The 19,151-nt window shown below is 47.7% G+C and overlaps 1 protein-coding gene across 1 annotated transcript in view; it reads left to right on the plus strand.

Annotated features, from left to right (window-relative positions):
- tmem59l (transmembrane protein 59-like) overlaps nucleotides 1-14,763 on the plus strand; it is a 16,865-nt gene extending 2,102 nt beyond the window's left edge. The window contains exons 2-7 of the mRNA XM_080213276.1: nucleotides 633-800; nucleotides 3,341-3,493; nucleotides 3,846-3,975; nucleotides 5,289-5,406; nucleotides 6,647-6,764; nucleotides 7,940-14,763. Coding sequence (XP_080069402.1) covers nucleotides 633-800; nucleotides 3,341-3,493; nucleotides 3,846-3,975; nucleotides 5,289-5,406; nucleotides 6,647-6,764; nucleotides 7,940-8,086 — 834 coding nt within the window. The 3' untranslated portion in view covers nucleotides 8,087-14,763. The remainder of the gene's footprint in view (nucleotides 1-632; nucleotides 801-3,340; nucleotides 3,494-3,845; nucleotides 3,976-5,288; nucleotides 5,407-6,646; nucleotides 6,765-7,939) is intronic.
- The last annotated feature ends 4,388 nt before the right edge of the window (nucleotides 14,764-19,151 follow it).

A 19,151-nucleotide genomic window follows, 5' to 3' on the forward strand; every position in this document is an offset into this window, starting at 1 on the left:
AGCACTGCTGCCTCACAGTGCCAGGGGTCCGGGTTCAATTCCCGGCTTGGGTCACTGTCTCTGTGGAATTTGCACATTCTCCCTGTGTCTGTGTGGGTTTCCTCCAGGTGTCCTGGGTTCCACCCACAGTCCAAAAGATGTGCTAATTGTGTGCATTGGCCAAGCTAAATTTTCCCTCCGTCTACCCAAACAGGTGCCGGAGTGTGGCGACTAGGGGATTTTTACAGTAACTTCATTGCAGTATTAATGTGAACCTACTTGTGACTAATAAATAAACTTTAAACATCTTAAACTTAGAGGAAAGTTCCAGATTTCCCTTCTCCTCTGTGTGAAGAAGTACTTCCTGACATTACCCCTGAATGCCCTGCCCCTCAAGTTAAAATTCTGCAGTCCCCGCAACACCACTCCAATCTGTTCTCAGCCAGTCACCACCGTTGCATCCCCAGCACAGTGAATTTCAGGCTTGTCGTGACGGATTTTCACAGTAACTTCACTGCGGTGTTAATGTAAGCCTCCTTGTGCCTAATAAATTAAAAAAAACATACACCCTGTTCATCCATATTGCTTCCAGGGCCACTTCCTTCACCTGGTCCCTTTCTCTCAGCTTCTGTCAGGACCCTTCCGCTCTGAAGGGAAAGTCTGGCAAGGAAGGGGCTCTGTCATTCCTAAACGAAGGGATTGTGATGTGTGTACTTGTGTTCACAGCATGTTTGGAAGCTTACACTCAGATGGAGGAGCAGTACAGCTGTAACACTGGCTGCAGGGATCAGTTCCTGGAGGCAGAGACGAGACAGAAGCAGGTAAGTGCCTCTCTCTGGAAGCACGTGGCCCATTGACACGAGTCGTGGTTACCCAGTAATCAACACATTGGCGCATATTTAACAACCCTGTGCAAATGCACACTCAAAATGACTCACCCGAGGAAGGGGCAGCGCTCCGAAAGCTCGTGATTCCAAATGAACCCTGTTAGACTTTAACCTGGTGTTGTGAGACTTCTTACTGCGCCCACCCCAGTCCAACGCTGGCATCTCCACCTTACACTCAAAATGGACAGATTAGACTGCAGGAGACGCTGTTGAACCTGATTTGAAAGAAAGAATGTATTCCTCTTACCATCTCAGAACATCACTGAAATATTTCCAGCTGAAAGTACCTGCCACTGTTTTAGCAAATAAGGAACAGGGGCAGCCCAGTTTGAACTGAGTTATTTTCCTTCCAACTTCGCCTCTGTGTCCAACCTCATGGCCAGGATCCAGAAATAGCAATGTGAAAGGACCTTGATTTAAATGTCTCATCTAAATAGCAGCACCTCCAACCATGCGGCACTCCCTCAGCACTGACTCTTTTTCAGTGTTGCACTCCTACTCAGTGCTGACCCTCTGACGGCGCGGCGCTCCCTCAGCGCTGACCCTCTGACGGCGCGGCGCTCCCTCAGCGCTGACCCTCTGCCGGCGCGGCGCTCCCTCAGCGCTGACCCTCTGCCGGCGCGGCGCTCCCTCAGCGCTGACCCTCTGACGGCGCGGCGCTCCCTCAGCGCTGACCCTCTGCCGGCGCGGCGCTCCCTCAGCGCGACCCTCTGACGGCGCGGCGCTCCCTCAGCGCTGACCCTCTGCCGGCGCGGCGCTCCCTCAGCACTGCAGTGGGAATGTCAGCCTGGATTGTGGGCCCCCCAAAAAGCCTGTCCACTATCTACAAGTCAGGCGTGTGATGGAATATTCTCCGCTTGCCTGGATGGTTGCCATTCCAATGACTTTCGAGAAGCTTGACACCATCCACTTGGTTGACAAACAATCCACAAACGTTCACTCCCTCTACCACCGACAGACGGATGCAATGCAGTAACTCACCAAGGCACCTTAGGCAGCAGGAATCAAACCCACTACCACGTCCATCTAGAAGGGCAAGAGCTTTTTCCTCCAAGTTACGCGGCATCCTGATTTGGAAATATATCGCCGTTCCTTCACTGTTCACTGGAACTCCCTCCCTGACAGCAGTGTGGATGTATGTACACCTCAGGGACTGCAGCTTACTGCCAGCCTCTGGGTGAAGAAATTTCCCCTCACCTCAGTTCTAGAAGGTTTACCCCTTATCCTTAAACTGCCCCACAACCCTGCAGGACGCCCCCGTGACCCCGCGGGAGCCCTGCATCACCCCCCACCCCCCACCCCCCCCACCAACACCGGCCCACAGCCCCCCGGGAACCCCCCCTCCCTGGCCCGCAGCCCCCTCCATTCCTCTGATTTGGGCTTCAGTTTGCAGCTTTGATTTTCTGGCACTGCCCTATTGGCCAAGCCTGCAGCTGCCTGGGCTCCCAGATTTGGAGTCCCCCTGCCTTCCGCCCCAACCAAAGAAAGGGAATGGAAATCTGCAGCCCTCTCCACGAAAGCAAAATGTGGGTTCTGGGAGTCAATTAACATTCTTTTTTTATTTCGTGGGATGTGGGCATCACTGGGCAAGGCCAGCATTTGTGGTCCATCCCTAGTTGCCTTTGAACTGAGTGTCTGGCTTGGCCATTTCAGAGTCAACCACATTGCTGTGGTGCTGGAGTCACAGGTAGGCCAGGCCAGGTGAGGTTGGTAGATTTCCTTCCCTAAAGGACGTCACCAAATCAGATGGGTTTTTCCTACAATCGACAATGGTTTCGGGGTCACCCTCACTGAGTATAGCTTCTATATTTATTGATTGAATTTAATTTCCACCAGCTGCTATGGTGGGGATTTGATCCTGTGTTCCCAGAGACCCCTGTTTCCTAGTCCAGTGACTGAACTATCAAATCTACCTCATTATCAGGATTGATCTTTGTGGATAAAGGTACTGTGGATTACAGAACCAAGTTAGGCAGATTGAATCATGATACGGATCAGTCATGATGTCATTGGAACAGACTCAAGGGGCTGAATGGCCTCCTCCTGCAGCTATAGGCTGCATGGCCACCTTCCAGTGATCACTCAAGTGGTCATTCTTCACATCTGAGATCTGGACAGCAGACCGTTCGGCTTCAGGAGGCATCACTGTTGAGGTTGGTTCCAGTTTTAACCTGACCTGCTCGTTGACAAGGTGCATTGCTGATTTACAGCCCTGATCGCCAAGTGTACTGAGGCCGACTGAAGCACTTTCTGCTTTGCCAGACATGAGGTCAGGACCTGGTGAGACAGTGATTCTGTGTAGCTTCATACTGGGAGGTTTCACTGACACACTAAATCAAGGATTTTCACAGTCACTTCATTGCAGTGTTAATGTAAGCTTACTTGTGACATTGATAAATAAACTTTAGAAGCGTTATTATGTGAAGCTGAGAGTAGATTTTTACAGAGTGATTTTTTTTTTCCTGTGTCTCCAGCTCCTGACGACTGCTTCTGAACAGCCATCGCTCTCCATCTTTGACTATGTTTCCACCCTGTGCAGTGACATTGTCAGCTCCGCTCAGAGCTTCATCTCCTCCACCTGGACTTTCTACCTACAGGCTGACGATGGCAAAGTCGTTGTCTTCCAGGTAACACAAACACTGTGCTTCCCCCTCTCCCTCTCCTCTCTGTCTGACCCCCTCGCTGTCTCCCTCCCCCCTCCTCCCCGCTCCTCCTCCTCCTCCCCGCTCCTCCTCCTCCTCCCCCCCTCCTCCTCCTCCTCCTCCTCCTCCTCCCCCCCTCCTCCTCCTCCCCCCCTCCTCCTCCTCCTCCTCCCCCCCTCCTCCTCCTCCTCCCCCTCCTCCTCCTCCTCCTCCTCCCCCCTCCTCCTCACACTGCCCCCCCCGCCGCCCCCGTTACCTTATCCATTCTCCCTGCCCCCCCCTCCTCTTCCTCCTTCACTTTTATCCGTCTTTACTCTCTGTTTTCCTGCTCCATCAGGCTCACCCAGAGATGGAATTTCCTCCTCCGGAATTCCAGGCTCTGCAATCCAGTGTGGCGGACTTTCCTCAGGACTGGATTCCCAGCAGCCACAAGGAACTGGTGCCCGGAACACTGAAGCCCCGGACAGGTGAGCTGGCAAGGCTGTGGGGACAAATCTGGAAAGTTCTGTCTCATGAGATGAAGTGATTCAGTTTAGTAGAAACTGTATGAGGAGATAATATGAAATCTTAGAGGAGCAGGGGGACCTGAGTGGATATGTTCAAAAAGGTGGCAGGACAGGTGGGGAGAGCAGTTTATAAAACATACTGTACCTAGAGAATCCCTAGTGCAGAAGGAGGCTGTCTGCGCCAACTCCCCAAAACAGCAGCTTACTCAAGCTCCTCACACCCCACCCTAACCCTGTAACCTCGCGCTTTTACCATGGCCAATTCCCCCTAACCTGCATATCTTTGGCGTGTGGGAGGAAACCAGAGCACCTGGAGGAACCCCACGCTGACACGGGGAGAACGTGCAAACTCCCCACAGACAATGACTTGAGGTGGCAATTGAGCCCATGTCCCTGGTGCTGTGAGGCAGCAGAGCTAACCACTGTGCCACCCTGGCCTTTATTAATAGGGGTGTAGTGTACATGAACAATGAGGTTGTGTTGGTCTTGTATAAGACACCAGTTCAGCCACAGCTGGGATATTGTTCACAATTCTGGGTGCCACACTACAGGAGGGATGTGAACACATTGGAGAGAGTGCAGAAGAGGTTTGCAAGAATGGTGCCGGGGAGAGAAACTTCAGTTGTGAGGCTGGGGTGGCACTAAGTGAATTGTTCATGCAGGGAACCAGCACAGGCACAATGGGCCTAATGGCCTCTTTCTGCATCGTAACAATTCTATGAGCCAATCACAATGTTTGTTGAAGGGTCAGAAATGCTCATGTGGGGTTAAAGGTTGAACGAACGTCATGACCCAAACTTCATTGCAACCAATGAGACGCTTTCACTGTTGGTTTGTAGGTAAAGGCAGCACCAATGTGAATGTGTTCGTTATGTGGAGGTCATTCCCCATTGAATAGTTTCCATCTTTTACACCCAGCTAACCCTAACCTGGGGCTGAAAGGGGAAACCCACCGGTCACAGAGAAGGTAACACAGACCCAGACTAGAGTTGATTCTCGCGGAGTGAGATAGGAATAGCCTGAGAGGGATCAGCTAGGACACTTTCCCAGGGCAGTTAAACACAGCGGAGAACTCTGATTATTCTCCCTGGGGTCTCTGCTGAGCTGTACCTGATTGGAACCTGCCCTGAGGCTTTGATGCCTGTGTAGATATTTACACTGTGTGTGGATATGTCAGCCTCCCCCTCAGACCCCCGGTTATTCTCTGTAACCCAGAGACAGTCTGCTAACCGCCAGTGCAGACCCTGCCTCAGAGTATTTCTCATTCCTTGCAGTTGTGCACCAGGGTGAGGGGACGAAAGCGAGCGGGAGACCAGACCCTGTGTTCAAACAGGCACTTGCACATCGAGAGGCGTCGCAGTCTCAACACGACTTCCTGGGCTGCATGTCACGGTACGAGCGTTCACTGGAAAGCCAGGAGTCTGAGTTCAGGGGTGTCCTAACCAAGCCACGAGGGTAGCGTGTAGATCTGTCCAATGTGGAGAGCACACTCTGCCCCCACATCCAGACCATGCCTGCTCCAGCTATCTGAATTTTGACCTGGCTGCATTGATAGCTGGTTGTATCTCTTTCTAAGACAGAGGCTGTTAGTTGGTCAGTTGTGTGTGTGGTGGGGAACAGAGCAACATGGCCACAGCCCGTTTGGATAATGAGGGGAGGAGAATGGATCCTCAGGCCTGCACTAAAACTCATTGATTGGTCTCGAATATTCGGCTCCTGTGGACCAGTTTGCGAGTCACCCGAGAATTCTTTTGGAAATGTCTTGAATACAGAATCAGCAAAGAGCAATGTGGTCAATGACGTACCAATCAGAATTCTCCTGCTCCACATCCAATCTGTGCCTTCGGCATCTTTATATCCACCTGAGTATAGACCGTATCTTAAATTAACCCAAAAGATGGCAAACTGACAGTGCGGCGCCCCCCAGGTGCTGACCCGCCGGCGCTGCGGTGCCCCCCCCCCCCCACCCAGGCGCTGACCCGCCAGCGCTGCGGCACCACCCCAGGCGCTGACCCGCCGGCGCTGCGGCGCCCCCCCCCCCCCCAAACCCGGGCGCTGACCCGCCAGCGCTGCGGCACCCCCCGGGCGCTGACCCGCCGGCACTGTGGCACCCCCCCCCCCCCACCCAGGCGCTGACCCGCCAGCGCTGCGGCACCACCCCGGGCGCTGACCCAACGGCGCTGCGGCGCCCCCTGGGTGCTGACCCGCTGACCCCCTGACAATGCAGCACTCTGAGTGTTTTACGAGTAATGTCAGCTGGATTATAGCTCTAGAGTGTGGGGTGAATCTTGAGAATGATTTGATCTATTATTGTCACATGTATTAGTATACTGTGAAAAGTATTGTTTCTTGTGCGCTACACAGACAAAACCTAGAGAAGGAAAAGGGGGAATGCAGAATGTAGTGAAGTTTTAGAAGCGGAGAACGGGAGTAAAAGAATTAAAAGGCATGCTGGGCGCAACTTGTAAGAAGTCACCTCACTCTGGCTCCGTCTTAGGGAAACAAAACCTGGGAGATTTATGTGTGGTGTGTGGATGATAGTGGATTGTTGCTCTCTGATCTCTAAGTGGGTTGGAGAACCAGTTACCCTGGTTGTAGCCTTTCTGACCTGTCCTGTGTCTTCCTGTCTCAGACGCTCTGGCCTTCCCCGCTGGATTCTGGCAGCTTGCTTGGTGCTCTCTATCCTGGTGATGTTGTGGCTGAGTTGTGCCAGTTTGGTAACTGCCCCAGAGCAACACGTGAAGTCGCAGGTGAGTGGCGTAGAATTCACAGCACAGAAACTGGCCATTCGGCCCATCAGGTCTTTGCTGCTTTTTCTCACCCTTCTATATCTCACCCTATCAGCGTACCCGATTATTCCGTTCATCTCCATATGTTTCACCCTTAAACACATCTAGCCAGTCTGTGCGAGCGGATCTCACATTCTTCCCACTCCCTGTGTGAGCAAATCCCACATTCTCCCCACTCCCCGTGGGATCTGACTATCCTGTATTGAAGGACTGATAGTCTAGTCTTGCCCTAAAGGTATAATCATTCTCCATGTTTACCTGAACAAACTCTTTCACCGTTTTAAAGTTCTTGCTGCAGTCACTCCTGTTGGAGTACAGCACGCCAGCCTTTCCTCAATCACTTAGCCATAAGAATCTGTTGCAGATTCTGGCCTGAGCTTTCCAGCCACCCACACCAATGCAATCCTCCAGTCCTGGTGACATCGCGCCCCCACTGCGGGTTTCCCAGCAGTGAGTGCACATTCAGCGGGAACTCCCATTAACACAGCACAGAAGATCCAGTCGCCAGCCAGTGGCAGGCCGTCCCCATGAAGCACTTAACAGATCGGGCAGAAAATCCAGCTGCTGCATATCACTTTTATAATCCCAGTCCCAAATGGAAAGGCAGCAGATTTCTCCAGTGAGGTGGGAGTTGTGCATTATGTCGAATTCCTTACCCTGCACGCTTCTGTTCTGGGAGAAAGTGGATTTGTTTTAAAGTTAATCAGTTATCTTAGTTTCAGTTTTATAAACTGAAGTAAAAATCATTTGAACATCTGTCGGACTTCAGAATCTTCCTGCATCAAACCATCAATTCACACAACAGTGTAGAGTGAGCTTTACTCTGTATCTAACCCCGTGCTGTCCCTGTCCTGGGAGTGTTTGATGGGACAGTGTAGAGGGAGTTTACTCTGTACTAAACCCTGTGCTGTATCTATCCTGGGAGTATTTGATGGGGACAGTGTAGAGGGAGCTTTACTCTGTATCTAACCCTGTGCTGTACCTGTCCTGGGAGTGTTTGATGGGGAAAGTGTAGAGGGAGCTTTACTCTGTATCTAATCCCGTGCTATACCTGTCCTGGGAGTGTTTGATGAGACATTGTCATTTTTCTTTCTCTGAGTATTGTCTATCACTCTCTCTCTCTTATTGACTTGCAGCCTCTGAGCATTAATGGTGATCAGGAGGGTGAGGCGAAGAGCCCATCCTATGGATTGAGTCCCCTCATCACGGTGTCATTGAGGGAGCAGGAGGAGGATGTGGGGCCGCTGCCCGTGAAAGTGGATCTGAGTAAAACCCTTATCTAGAACTTTCCGTTTCCCAGATTAAAGAGACAGCCCTGCCCTCGTTTGTTCACAGTTCACAACACAAGCTGAGTAATGTTGACATGATTTCCCCTAGATCCTCCTGTCTTATTCAGGTCTCTCACCCAGTCACAGAATTCCCCAGGTTTCACTTTCTAGAATCTAACCAGAGATTGAAAAATCTTCAGACACCACAATAAAATCTGGCAGCCTTGGATCCCAAATTCCTGACTCTCTATCTTGAATCCTAACAGAAGAGTTTGCAGGATTCTGGGATGGTTTCCAATCCCTTTGGACCTTGTTGTGCCCAGACCTAACCAGTTGCTCTCAGTGACTTGGATCCAGTTCTGGAGTTTCCTTGTTTGACCTTTGGTGATTTTAACTGTGACAGAGTGAGGCTAGAGGATGGGATCCGAATCATGTCTCTTGGACGTGACAGGCTTCCTGGGTTGGAGGTGTCTGAGAGAAGGGAGGATCCATTAGATCTTGGGTGATGGGCTCAAGCTAGTGGATTCTATGGGAATGGATACAGAATTATTTGTTAGAATGAGTATATTATTCTGTGATAGGGTGGGAGAATAAATTTTGTGTTGGGTGAGGAATCAAACTCCACAGGGATTCTCTTTGCTTCATTTCATCTCAACTAAGCAGCACGTGGTTAGCACTGCTGCTTCACAGTGCCAGGGCCCGGGTTCGATTCCTGGCTTGGGTCACTGTCTGTGTGGAGTTTTTACACTGTCTGTGTCTACGTGGGTTTCCTCCGGGTGCTCCCACAGTCTGAAAGACGTGCTGGTTAGGTGGATTGGCCATGCTAAATTCTCCCTCAGTGGAGGAGATTTTCACAGTAACTTCATTGCAGTGTTAACGTAAGCATACTTGTGACTAATAAGTAGAATAAACAAGGGTCAAATCAATTGGCCATCCTGTTGACCGGGAAACTTTTCATTACTTCCTGCCCTTCTCTACACAAGCCATAATTTTGCAGAAAGGATGGGATGGGCTGTCGAGTTTCTGTAACCAGGGGAGAAAAGGGAAGTTGGGAAGAATTGGAATTTTGTGACTGTCCTGTGGGTGGTGGGAGAGTCAGTTCAGCTGCAGCACCTGAATGCTGGCAAAGAGTCTGAGGGAGCCAGCTTTGTTCAATCAAATCTTCCCTGGAATGAATTGTCTGTTGCCTCTGCTTAGTCCCACGTGCAAGAATATTTATTGCTAAACACAGGGTGTGCAGCCCTCACCCCAGTCCCCGATATTTTGGGAACTGTTGCTGTCCTTTGGATTCCACGAGAAGAAGAATTTTCTGGCACTTCATCAAAGCGATAGCGCGTCATGTGTAGCCTGACAGCACTGGCAAGCTATTTGACTGTGAAAGGCTTTGCCGATGAGCCAGTTTTGATGCAGATGGAGTTAAGTGGAAGCTAGGAGGGTTGAATGGCCTCCCAGTGTTCACAGGTCCTCACCTGCGGTCCCTGTATGTGCATGTTGCCGTGTGTAACAATCAGTGTAAGAACCCTGACCGATTTTCTTCCCATCTCTGTCTGCCCAAATTAAAACTTGATTAATTTAGCAGAGGTCAGAGCTGGAACCTGAGAATGTTGTGCTCTGTGTAATTCAGTATCTCGCTGGCTGTTGCAGTCACTCATTTCTTCACCTTGGTACCCCAATGTACATATTTATAAATGAGCTACCAGTTGTCCCATCATTCACTGGGCGCCTTGTCTTTCCTCCCCATTCAACTTTTAATTTAATTCATTCTGAAGTTCTCAAAGTGCCGGGAACTTGGACAAAGACTCACTTGCTCTGTCTTTTTGTTCCTTCTCTCTCCCTCTCTATTACTCTGTCCCTCTTTTGCTCTGAATCATCTTCCCTCTGTCACACTATCTCACATTATCAAATAAAATTTGACACCACACTCATAAGGAGATATTCGGTCAGTTTGACCAGTGGAGTTTTAAGGAATGTCTTGAGGAGGAAATGGAGTTGGGGAAGTTTAGGCAGGGAATTCCGGAGTTTGGGTCTTAGCAGCTGAAGGCACTGCCACCGAGAATTCAAATCAATGATGCCGAAGGGGCCAGAATAGGAGGAGTGCAGATGTGTTGGAGGGTTGTGGGGCTGGAAGAGATTGCAGAAATAGGGAGAGGCCAGACCAGGCCAAGAGAGATTGAAAACAGGGATGAGAATTTTCAAATCGAGTTCTTGGTTAACTACAACGAATGTTGGCCAGCGAGCAATTTCCCCTTTCTCTCTCGAGAGCTTTTTTCTTTCAATCTGTCTTTCTTTATTCAACTCTCTCTGTCTCTCTACCTGGCACTCAGTCACCTTCATTTCCTTTGTAAAAATTTGGGTTCATGAACTGTGATTGTTACTGGCAGAGCCAGTGTTTTGTCGGTATCGTGCAGAGTCATTATTACTGACAGACTTCTGTGTGTCTGCAATGCTATCACTGGGGTATTGTTACAGATATTGCACTATTGCTGTCACAACATTAGTGAGTAAATTATTATTAGTCTAGTGGTACTGTGACATTACTCACGGTATTATACAAGGACAAAAATCTGAACTAGTATTTATATAACACAACGGTTACAGAAAATGCTGGAAAATCTCAGCGGGTCTGACAGCACTTGTGGAGAGAGAATAGAGACAACATTTCGAGTCTGGATGACCCTTTGTCAGAGCTGGTGTTTATTTAATACCTTTCATAACCTCAACAAACCCCAAACGGCTTTGCAATCAACTTTCAAAAAGACAGTTTAAATTTCCTGAGTGGACGGGGGAGGGGGGGGGCAGTTTTGACGAGATCTTCAGAAAGATGTTTTTACTTTGACCTGAGACAGCTTTAGTTACACATTTCATCTGAAAAAGCAGAAACTCCAACAATGCGGCGCTCTCTCGGCGCTGGCCCTCTGACAGTGCGGCGCTCTCTCGGCGCTGGCCCTCTGACAGTGCGGCGCTGGCCCTCTGACAGTGCGGCGCTGGCCCTCTGACAGTGCGGCGCTGGCCCTCTGACAGTGCGGCGCTCTCTCGGCGCTGGCCCTCTGACAGTGCGGCGCTGGCCCTCTGACAGTGCGGCGCTGGCCCTCTGACAGTGCGGCGCTGGCCCTCTGACAGTGCGGCGCTGGCCCTCTGACAGTGCGGCGCTGGCCCTCTGACAGTGCGGCGCTCTCTCGGCGCTGGCCCTCTGACAGTGCCACCCTTGATTTTGTGTTTAAGTGTCAGGAATGGGGCCTGAAACCACAAATCACTAACTTTTTAATACATTTTTAATTTCTTTGTTCATGGGATGTTCGTGTCACTTACTAGCCCAGCTTTATTGCCCATCCCTAATCGCCCCTTGAGAAGGTGGTAGTGAGCTGCCTTCCTGAACAGCTGCTGTCCTTGTGGTGTAGGTACACCCACAGTGCTGTTAGGGAGGGAGTTCCAGGATTTTGACTCAGCGACAGTGAAGGAACAGCGATATATTTCCAAATCAGGATGTTGAGTGACTTGGAGGAGAACTTGCAGGTGGTGGTGTTTCCAGGTATTTGCTGCTCTTGTATTTTCAGATATTAGTGATTGTGAGTTTTCAAAGGAGCCTTAGTGTGATTTTGCAGTACACACGGCTGCCACTGTGTGTCAGTGCTGGAGATTGTTAGTGTTTGTGGAAGCAAGGCTGCTTTGTCCTGGATAGTGTCGAGCTTCTTGAGAATTCTTGGAGCTGCACTCATCGAGCCAAGTAGAGAGTATTCCATTGCAATCCTGATTGTCGTGGAAAGGCTTTGGGGAGTCGGGAGGTGAGTTACTCATCACAGAATTCCCAGCCTCTGACCTGCTCTTGTAGCCACAGTATTTATACGGTTGGTCCAGTTCAGTTTCTGTTATGTGTTAACCCCCAGGATGTTGATAGTGGGGATTTCAGCGATGGGAATGCCATTGAATGTTATGGAAAGTTCGTTAGATTCAGATATTATGATTACCTGGCATTAGTGTGGCACATAGTTGCCACTTTCCAGCCCAAGTCTGGATATTGTCCAAATCTTGCTGGATTTGGACTGTTTCAGGATCTGAGGAGTTGTGAATGATACTGAACGTTGTGCAGTCATCAGTGAACATCCCCACTTCTGAGGGAAGGTCATTGATGAAGCAGCTGAAGACGGTTGGGTTTCAGACACTAAACCTGAGGAACTCCTGCAGTGATGTCCTGGTGCTGAGATGATTGACCTCCAACCACCGCAACCATCTTCCTGAGTACTGGGTATGACACCAACCTGTGGAGAGTTTCCCATTGGTTTCCATTGACTGCAGTTTCGCGAGGGCTCCTTAATGCCACACTCGGTCAAATGCTGCTTTGATGTCAATGGCTGTCACTCTCACCTCTGGAGTTCAGCTCTTTTGTTCATGTTTGAACCAAGGGCTGTAATGAGGTTAGGAGCTGAGTGACCCTGGCAGAGCCCAAACTGAGCATCAGTGAGCAGGTTATTATTACACTGTCACCCCCCCAGTTTTGCAGCCTGTTTCATTTTCACATCCATCTCTCTCCTGTTCCTCTGGCTAAAGTACTTTAATCAGAACAGAATAATGGACATGCTTCGAGGGGAAGCGGTAACTTTGGTTACTAAAGCTCACGGCACTGGGAGATTCCCTCCTGTCACATCTGGATCTGTTGTTGATCTATTGATGGCGACTGATCACTCTGATGAGTTAACATTATGTGACCATCTGGATTACAGAAAGTGAGTTTAATGCACCTAGGTTTCTACAGGTGGAAAATGCTTGGTTAGATCCAGGATCCTGATCACACTTATCAGTTAACTGTTTCTGTGGTAGTCGTCAGAAATCCACATCATATTGCAGGCGATCTAAGCAGTGCAGGTCTCCATTATAAACCATTGACTGTCTGCCACCGTGGTTTTGCTGTGATTATCCTCAAGGGTAGCGTAGCATTGCAGTTTGTTACTGGACTAACAATGCAGACACCTCAACTATGACCCAGAGATCGGAGTTCAGATCCCATCATTGGGGCTGATTAATTAAATCAATTTGGAATTAAACAGTTGCTATTGATAACACTGACGAGAAGCTATCAGATTCTTGTGACAAACTATCTGTTTCACTAATGTCCTTGTGGGAAGGAAATTTGCCATCGTTACCTGGCCAACACTCCAGATCTACCCCAGTATAGTCAATTCTGGAATCTCCTAGAAGATATCCAGTTGTATTTAAGAAGGTGATTTGTCACCTCCATTTCAGGGTAGCTAGGATTGGGCAGTAAATGCTGTCATTGCCAGAGACGCCTACATTCCATGTTTGACTAATCCCGGTTACCTAATCCCTGATTTCAGTGGGTGTGATTACATTCCATCACACTCCATGTGAAAGGCACTGCCTCCTGTAACCTGCAGAAGCTGTTTGATTACTATCGGCAAATGTTTGGGAGACGGGGAGTCCTTTCCTGGGATATGGAGGAGAAAATCCAAGGAACATTATCCATGCCTCCAGTATTTTTTGGAGAATTCCATGTTCCCTGTCACCCTTAGTGAAATTGGCCAATGTCATCTCTGGGCGTTGGGTTCTGACGTTGGGAGCTTTGGCCCACAGCCCGCCGCAGGTCAATCCCATATTTGAGGACATACTGGGGAGAAACCATTTTCCTTTTCAAAGCCATCTCCCTGGAGACGATCACCTTTGCCGGGGTAAAGTTCAGCCACTTGCCACGTTACTCAAATGGCATTTTTTCTGTGTGAGGAGGGTGCTTGTATGTGGGGTAGAGGCTGGCACATCCTGTCTTCAACTGACATGCACTTGACACAAGGGCAGAGTTCCCGGGGCTCTGGCTGGGAGTTTGACCTCTGCCCCGACTGGAGTCAAAAATGCTAACATGGCAGAACCTGGCAAATTTGGTACGAAAACCTGGGATAAGATCTTGGAACTTTCTGATTTAAGTGCCACACTCACTGGGAAATCTAATATCGGAATACTTTGAAATGGACGTTAACATCAGACATTTTATTTAATAGAACTGAAATTACCTGTACTTAAGCTGTTTGTTGGAAAATCTTCGGGATGTAGCGGAGATGTATTTAGATTTCTCAGTGGACATTATTAATTTTTAACATTCCCCTTCTGTTGATCTGTGGGAGGCATTGACTCGGTGTCTTAATGGAGAAGGTCATTTATCAGGCCACATAATGGGAATAGAAGTGTATCTTTGCTGAATTCAGTGTATTTAATCTAATCAGTGGTCACAGTCTGTGAGAGGAGACTGCAGACTGTCCAGATTAATCAGTTCCTGTACAATGCCTTGTGACTCCTCATCCTCAGAGTTCATTCTTCATGCAAGTCTATACAGGAGGGTGTTGCACAGCTATTTGACTGCGGTCAGCATTGCAGTTGAGCTCAATCCTGTTCTTGTGCGATGTGGTTACTTGGTGGGGGTGCGGTTATATGCTGGATTCAGGAACGAGAACCCCAGCTAATTTCTCACTTTGCTAATTGTGAAGATTACAAAGATCTGTCAATTGTAGAGACCCCATCCTGACTGAGATCAATTAACCCAACAACGGAACTGGTTTGGGAAGTGTGCACATTGTCCAATGTATAACCATTCCCTGATTCCGCATTTCCTTCCCTCTATGGAATTCCCAACCATTTTTGTTTTTGTATTATGGAACTGAAAAGTTAAATAAACTGTTGTTGAACTTTAACCTTCCGCAGTGGTTTCTTGTCTGTCTCGATATCAGACTGAATCCTGAATCAGATTAGAATATCCACCAATGCCTCTACTTTCTCAGAAGGCTATGGAAATTTGATGTGTCCACTACGACTCTCACCAGATGCACCATAGAAAGCATCCTTTATGGTTGTATCTCAGTTTGGTATGGCTCCTGCTCTGCCCAAGTCCACAAGAAAGTACGCAGGGTCATGAATGAAGCCCAGTCCATCATACAAACCAGCCTCCCATCCATTGACCTCCCGCTGCCTTGGAAAAGAAGCCAGCATAATTAAGGACCCCACACACCCCGGACATTTTCTCCTCCATCTCCTTCCATCAGGAAAAAGATATGAAATTCTGAGGTCACGTACCAACCGACTCAAAAGCAGTTCTTCCCTGCTGCTGTCAGATTTTTGAATGGACTTACCTTGCATTAAGTTGACCTTTCTCAACACCCTAGCTATGACTGTAACACTACATTCTGCACTCTTTCCTTTCCTCCTTTATGTACAGTAGGCTGCATGCAAGAAACAATGTTTTTCACTGTACACAAATACATGTGACAATAAATCAGATCAATAATATTCTGGGTTCTCTCACTTCACAAGACAGCTCTCAACAGCAACCAACAACAATGCAAATATGCTTCCATCTTGGGCCAGAGGCTGGTGTGGGTGGAAGGAGTGCAAGTGGAAGATTTGTAATCTGGGCTCTGACTAATTGATGAATCAGAAATTTTGCGCTGCTTTGTTTACCTCTCTGCAACCCTGGATTTCTCTGCCCCGCGTAGACTCATCCATTCAGGAAGTTGCTTCCTTATCCCCTCTACTAAAACGCATTACCTCATATTTATATATTCCTTTGCCATTGATATACTCAGCAGGTCAGGTAGCATCTGTGGGGGAGAGAACCCAAATGACCATTCTAGATCACTGACCTTGTCTATATACTTACTGAGTTGATCTACAACTCAGAGCAGAGCTGAAATGCTGCACAAATCTTGCACGATCTGACTCTCAATGTATCCCTCAGCTGGTGATGTTGAGTGTTGTTGACCAGAACCAGGTCACATTCTGACAGTCTGGATATCCTGAAACTCCTGCCCCTCCCTAGAGCCAGTGTAGGGTTATCAAACTCTCCAACCAGATTCGCATTTCAAGTTGTTTCTATTCATCAAGCTGTCCTCACTACGCAGAGTGCTTTGGAAACATATTCTGTGTAAGGTAGGTATTCATTAATCCAATCCTAGACAGAAAAATATGCGCAATTTCCAAGAATAATAGTTGAACGTTGAAAGAAGTATTTAATTAAACCCAGGGCACACAATCTGACAATTATAAAGAAGCCCCGACACTGATTGCTCATTCAACTCTGACCTCTGCTTCTAGCATCACAGTTCAAAGTAACAAGCAACATAAATAGCCAGAGGCTCGTTAATTTGATATGTTAGGACAAGATGAAGCTGCACTGAGGCTTTGTGTCCCTAACCTGTCAAACAGGATGTGCAGGGACAAGAGGCCTTTGAAATCACCCAACACTCCTTTGAGTAAACCCCAGAACAGCTTTTAAATCCACAAAAGGACATGAGGTCAATTCCATTGTCGAACATTAATAATACATAAGGAACAAAATTTCTTAGCCCTTACCCTGCTGAATAAACAGTGATTCTGTGCAGTTACACAGTGAGTGATTCTTACCCTGCTGAATAAACAGTGACTCTATACAGTTACACAGTGAGTGACCCCTACCCTGCTGAATAAACAGTGACTATACAGTTACACAGTGAGTGACCCCTATCCTGCTGAATAACAGTGACTCTGTACAGTTACACAGTGAGCGACCCTTATCCTGCTGAATAAACAGTGACTCTGTACAGTTACACAGTGATCCTTACCCTGCTGGATAAACAGTGACTCTGTACAGTTACACAGTGAGTGACCCTTACTTTGAATAAGCAGTGTCTCTGTACAGTTACACAGTGAATGATCTTTACTCTGAATAAATGGTGACTCTGTACAGTTACACAGTGAGTGATCCTTACCCTGCTGAATAAACAGTGACTCCGTACAGTTACACAGTGAGTGTTCCATACCTTGATTTAACAATACTGTCCTATTTAGCTGGTCAGCAGGTTTCAATTCCTGTGGATGTTGGACAGGTTACATCTGCATTATCACAGTTGGTATTACGAATCAATGTCACTTGAAAATACACAATAAATAAAGGCACAAGAATGCTGAACTTTTGTGTCTGACCCAAGGAGCATTTAGATTTGTTTGACATATGAAAAATCCAATTATTTTGATAAAGTAAATCAAACCACACTCAACACTTTGTATTTAGTCAACGCCTCCACTTTCTGAGGAGGCTAAGGAAATTCAACACATTGCAACAACTCTCACTAACAATTACAGGTGCACCATAGAAAGCATTCTTTCTGGTTGTATCTAAGACAGCTTCGAATGGCTCCTGCTCTGTCCAAGATTGCAAGAAACCACAAAAGATTGTGTACAAAGCCCAGTCCATCACTCAAAGCAGCCTCCCACTCTTTTGACTCTGTCTACACTTCCTGCTGTCTCGGAAAAGCAGCCAGCATAATTAAGGATCCCATGCACACCAGACATTCTCTCTTCCACCTTCATCCATTGGAAAAAGATACAAAAGTCTGAGGCCACATATCAACCAACTCAAGTACAGCTTCCTCTCTGCTGCAGTCAGACTTTTGAATGGCCTTATCGCACATTAAGCTGATCTTTCTCTACACCCTATGGTAATTGCAGCATTATATTCTGCACCCTCTCCTTTCCTTCTCCTCCATGTATTTTATGAATGGTAAGTTTTGTCACAGCTCACAGGAAACAGTACTATCCAATGCATCTGACATTAGTAAATCAATTCCATATTTATCCCTCAGCTGTTGATGTACTTAGAGAACTGTAGCCATATATTAACTGTTGATGTACTTTTAATATTTAAGCTCTTGGTCGATGACCAGCTTTCTCTCTGACATGGAGTTTCATGTGTGACAAAGCGTGACGCCTGGGCTTGCTGCTAGTGGACAGTCTCCTGGAATTGTTCTGGACAGGTCAGATCACTCTGAACTGAAAGGTTCTACACGGTATAGTATTCTGCTGCTAAGGCAGTGTTGGATTTCATTAAGGAATTGTACAACTTGTGATAAAGGCATGTACCAATCAACTCAAGATCAGCTTCTTCCGTGCCTCCATTAGACTTTTGAATGGACCTACCTTCTAGTAAGCTGGTCTTTCTCTGCATGACTGTAATACTATATTCTGTGACCTCTCCTTTCCTTCTCCACTATGTACTCTATGAATGGTATGTTTTGTCAGTATAGTGTGCAAGAAACAATACTTTTCATTGTATCCCAATATATGTGACAATAATAAATCAAGTAAATCAGTTGTAGTCAAAATGTAATTTATAAATGTAAAGTTGGATAGTCAGTTCATCATGGTTACATTTAGGTAGTACCTTTAACTACTTCAGCTTGTGCCAAAGTGATTTTAAGACAAGCAAGTATTTTTGAAGTGTGAACACTGTTATAATCTGGAAAATAGAGCTGTCTATCAGTGCACAGCAAGATCCCATAAGCAGCATTGTGATAAGTGATCGAAGAATCTATTCTGTGATGGTGGTTGATGAACAACCATGATGGCACGGTGGCACAGTGATTAGCACTGCTGCCTCTCAGCGCCAGGGACCCGAGTTCAATTCTCAGCTTGGGTCACTGTCTGCGTGGAGTTTGCATGTTCTCCCTGTGACTGCGTGGGTTTCCTCCGGGTGGTCCGGTTTCCTCCCACAGTTCAAAGATGTGTAGATTAGGTGGAGCGGTCATGGTAAATTTCCCCTTAGTGTCCTAAAATGCATAAGCTAGGGGGACTATGGTGTAAATATGTAGGGTTACGGGGATAGGGTCTGGGTGGGGTGTTCTGTTGGAGAGTCGATGCAGACTCAATGGGCTGAATGGCTTCCCCCTGCACTGTGAGGATTTTATGATTCTGTTCTATGATAACCAGGATACTGGGGAGAATCTCTCTGCTAGTCTTCAAAATACTTTCTATTTTCCCCATGGGATCGTGGAAGCATTTGCCCCAGAGCGGAGATGGAGATCTCAGGTTATTGTCTCTTCCAAAAGGGAGCACCTCTAACCGTGCAGCATTCCTCAGTGCTGCCTGTGAAGTTTTAGCCTGAACTAAGGGCTCCAGCCTTCCCAAGACATTATGCTTTAGAGTGATGTTATCCAGTAATCTCACCACTCACCATGTGATAAATTAGGCACCAATATTTGCTGAGTTGATGATGTTTAGTTTGAGGGTAAACTGTCCTGAGTTAAAATTGTACCAATGGGAGTGAGTGTGG

The sequence above is a fragment of the Carcharhinus amblyrhynchos genome, chromosome 26 (genome assembly GCF_965287045.1).
Source record: "Carcharhinus amblyrhynchos chromosome 26, sCarAmb.v2.hapA, whole genome shotgun sequence".
Lineage (NCBI taxonomy): Eukaryota > Metazoa > Chordata > Chondrichthyes > Carcharhiniformes > Carcharhinidae > Carcharhinus > Carcharhinus amblyrhynchos.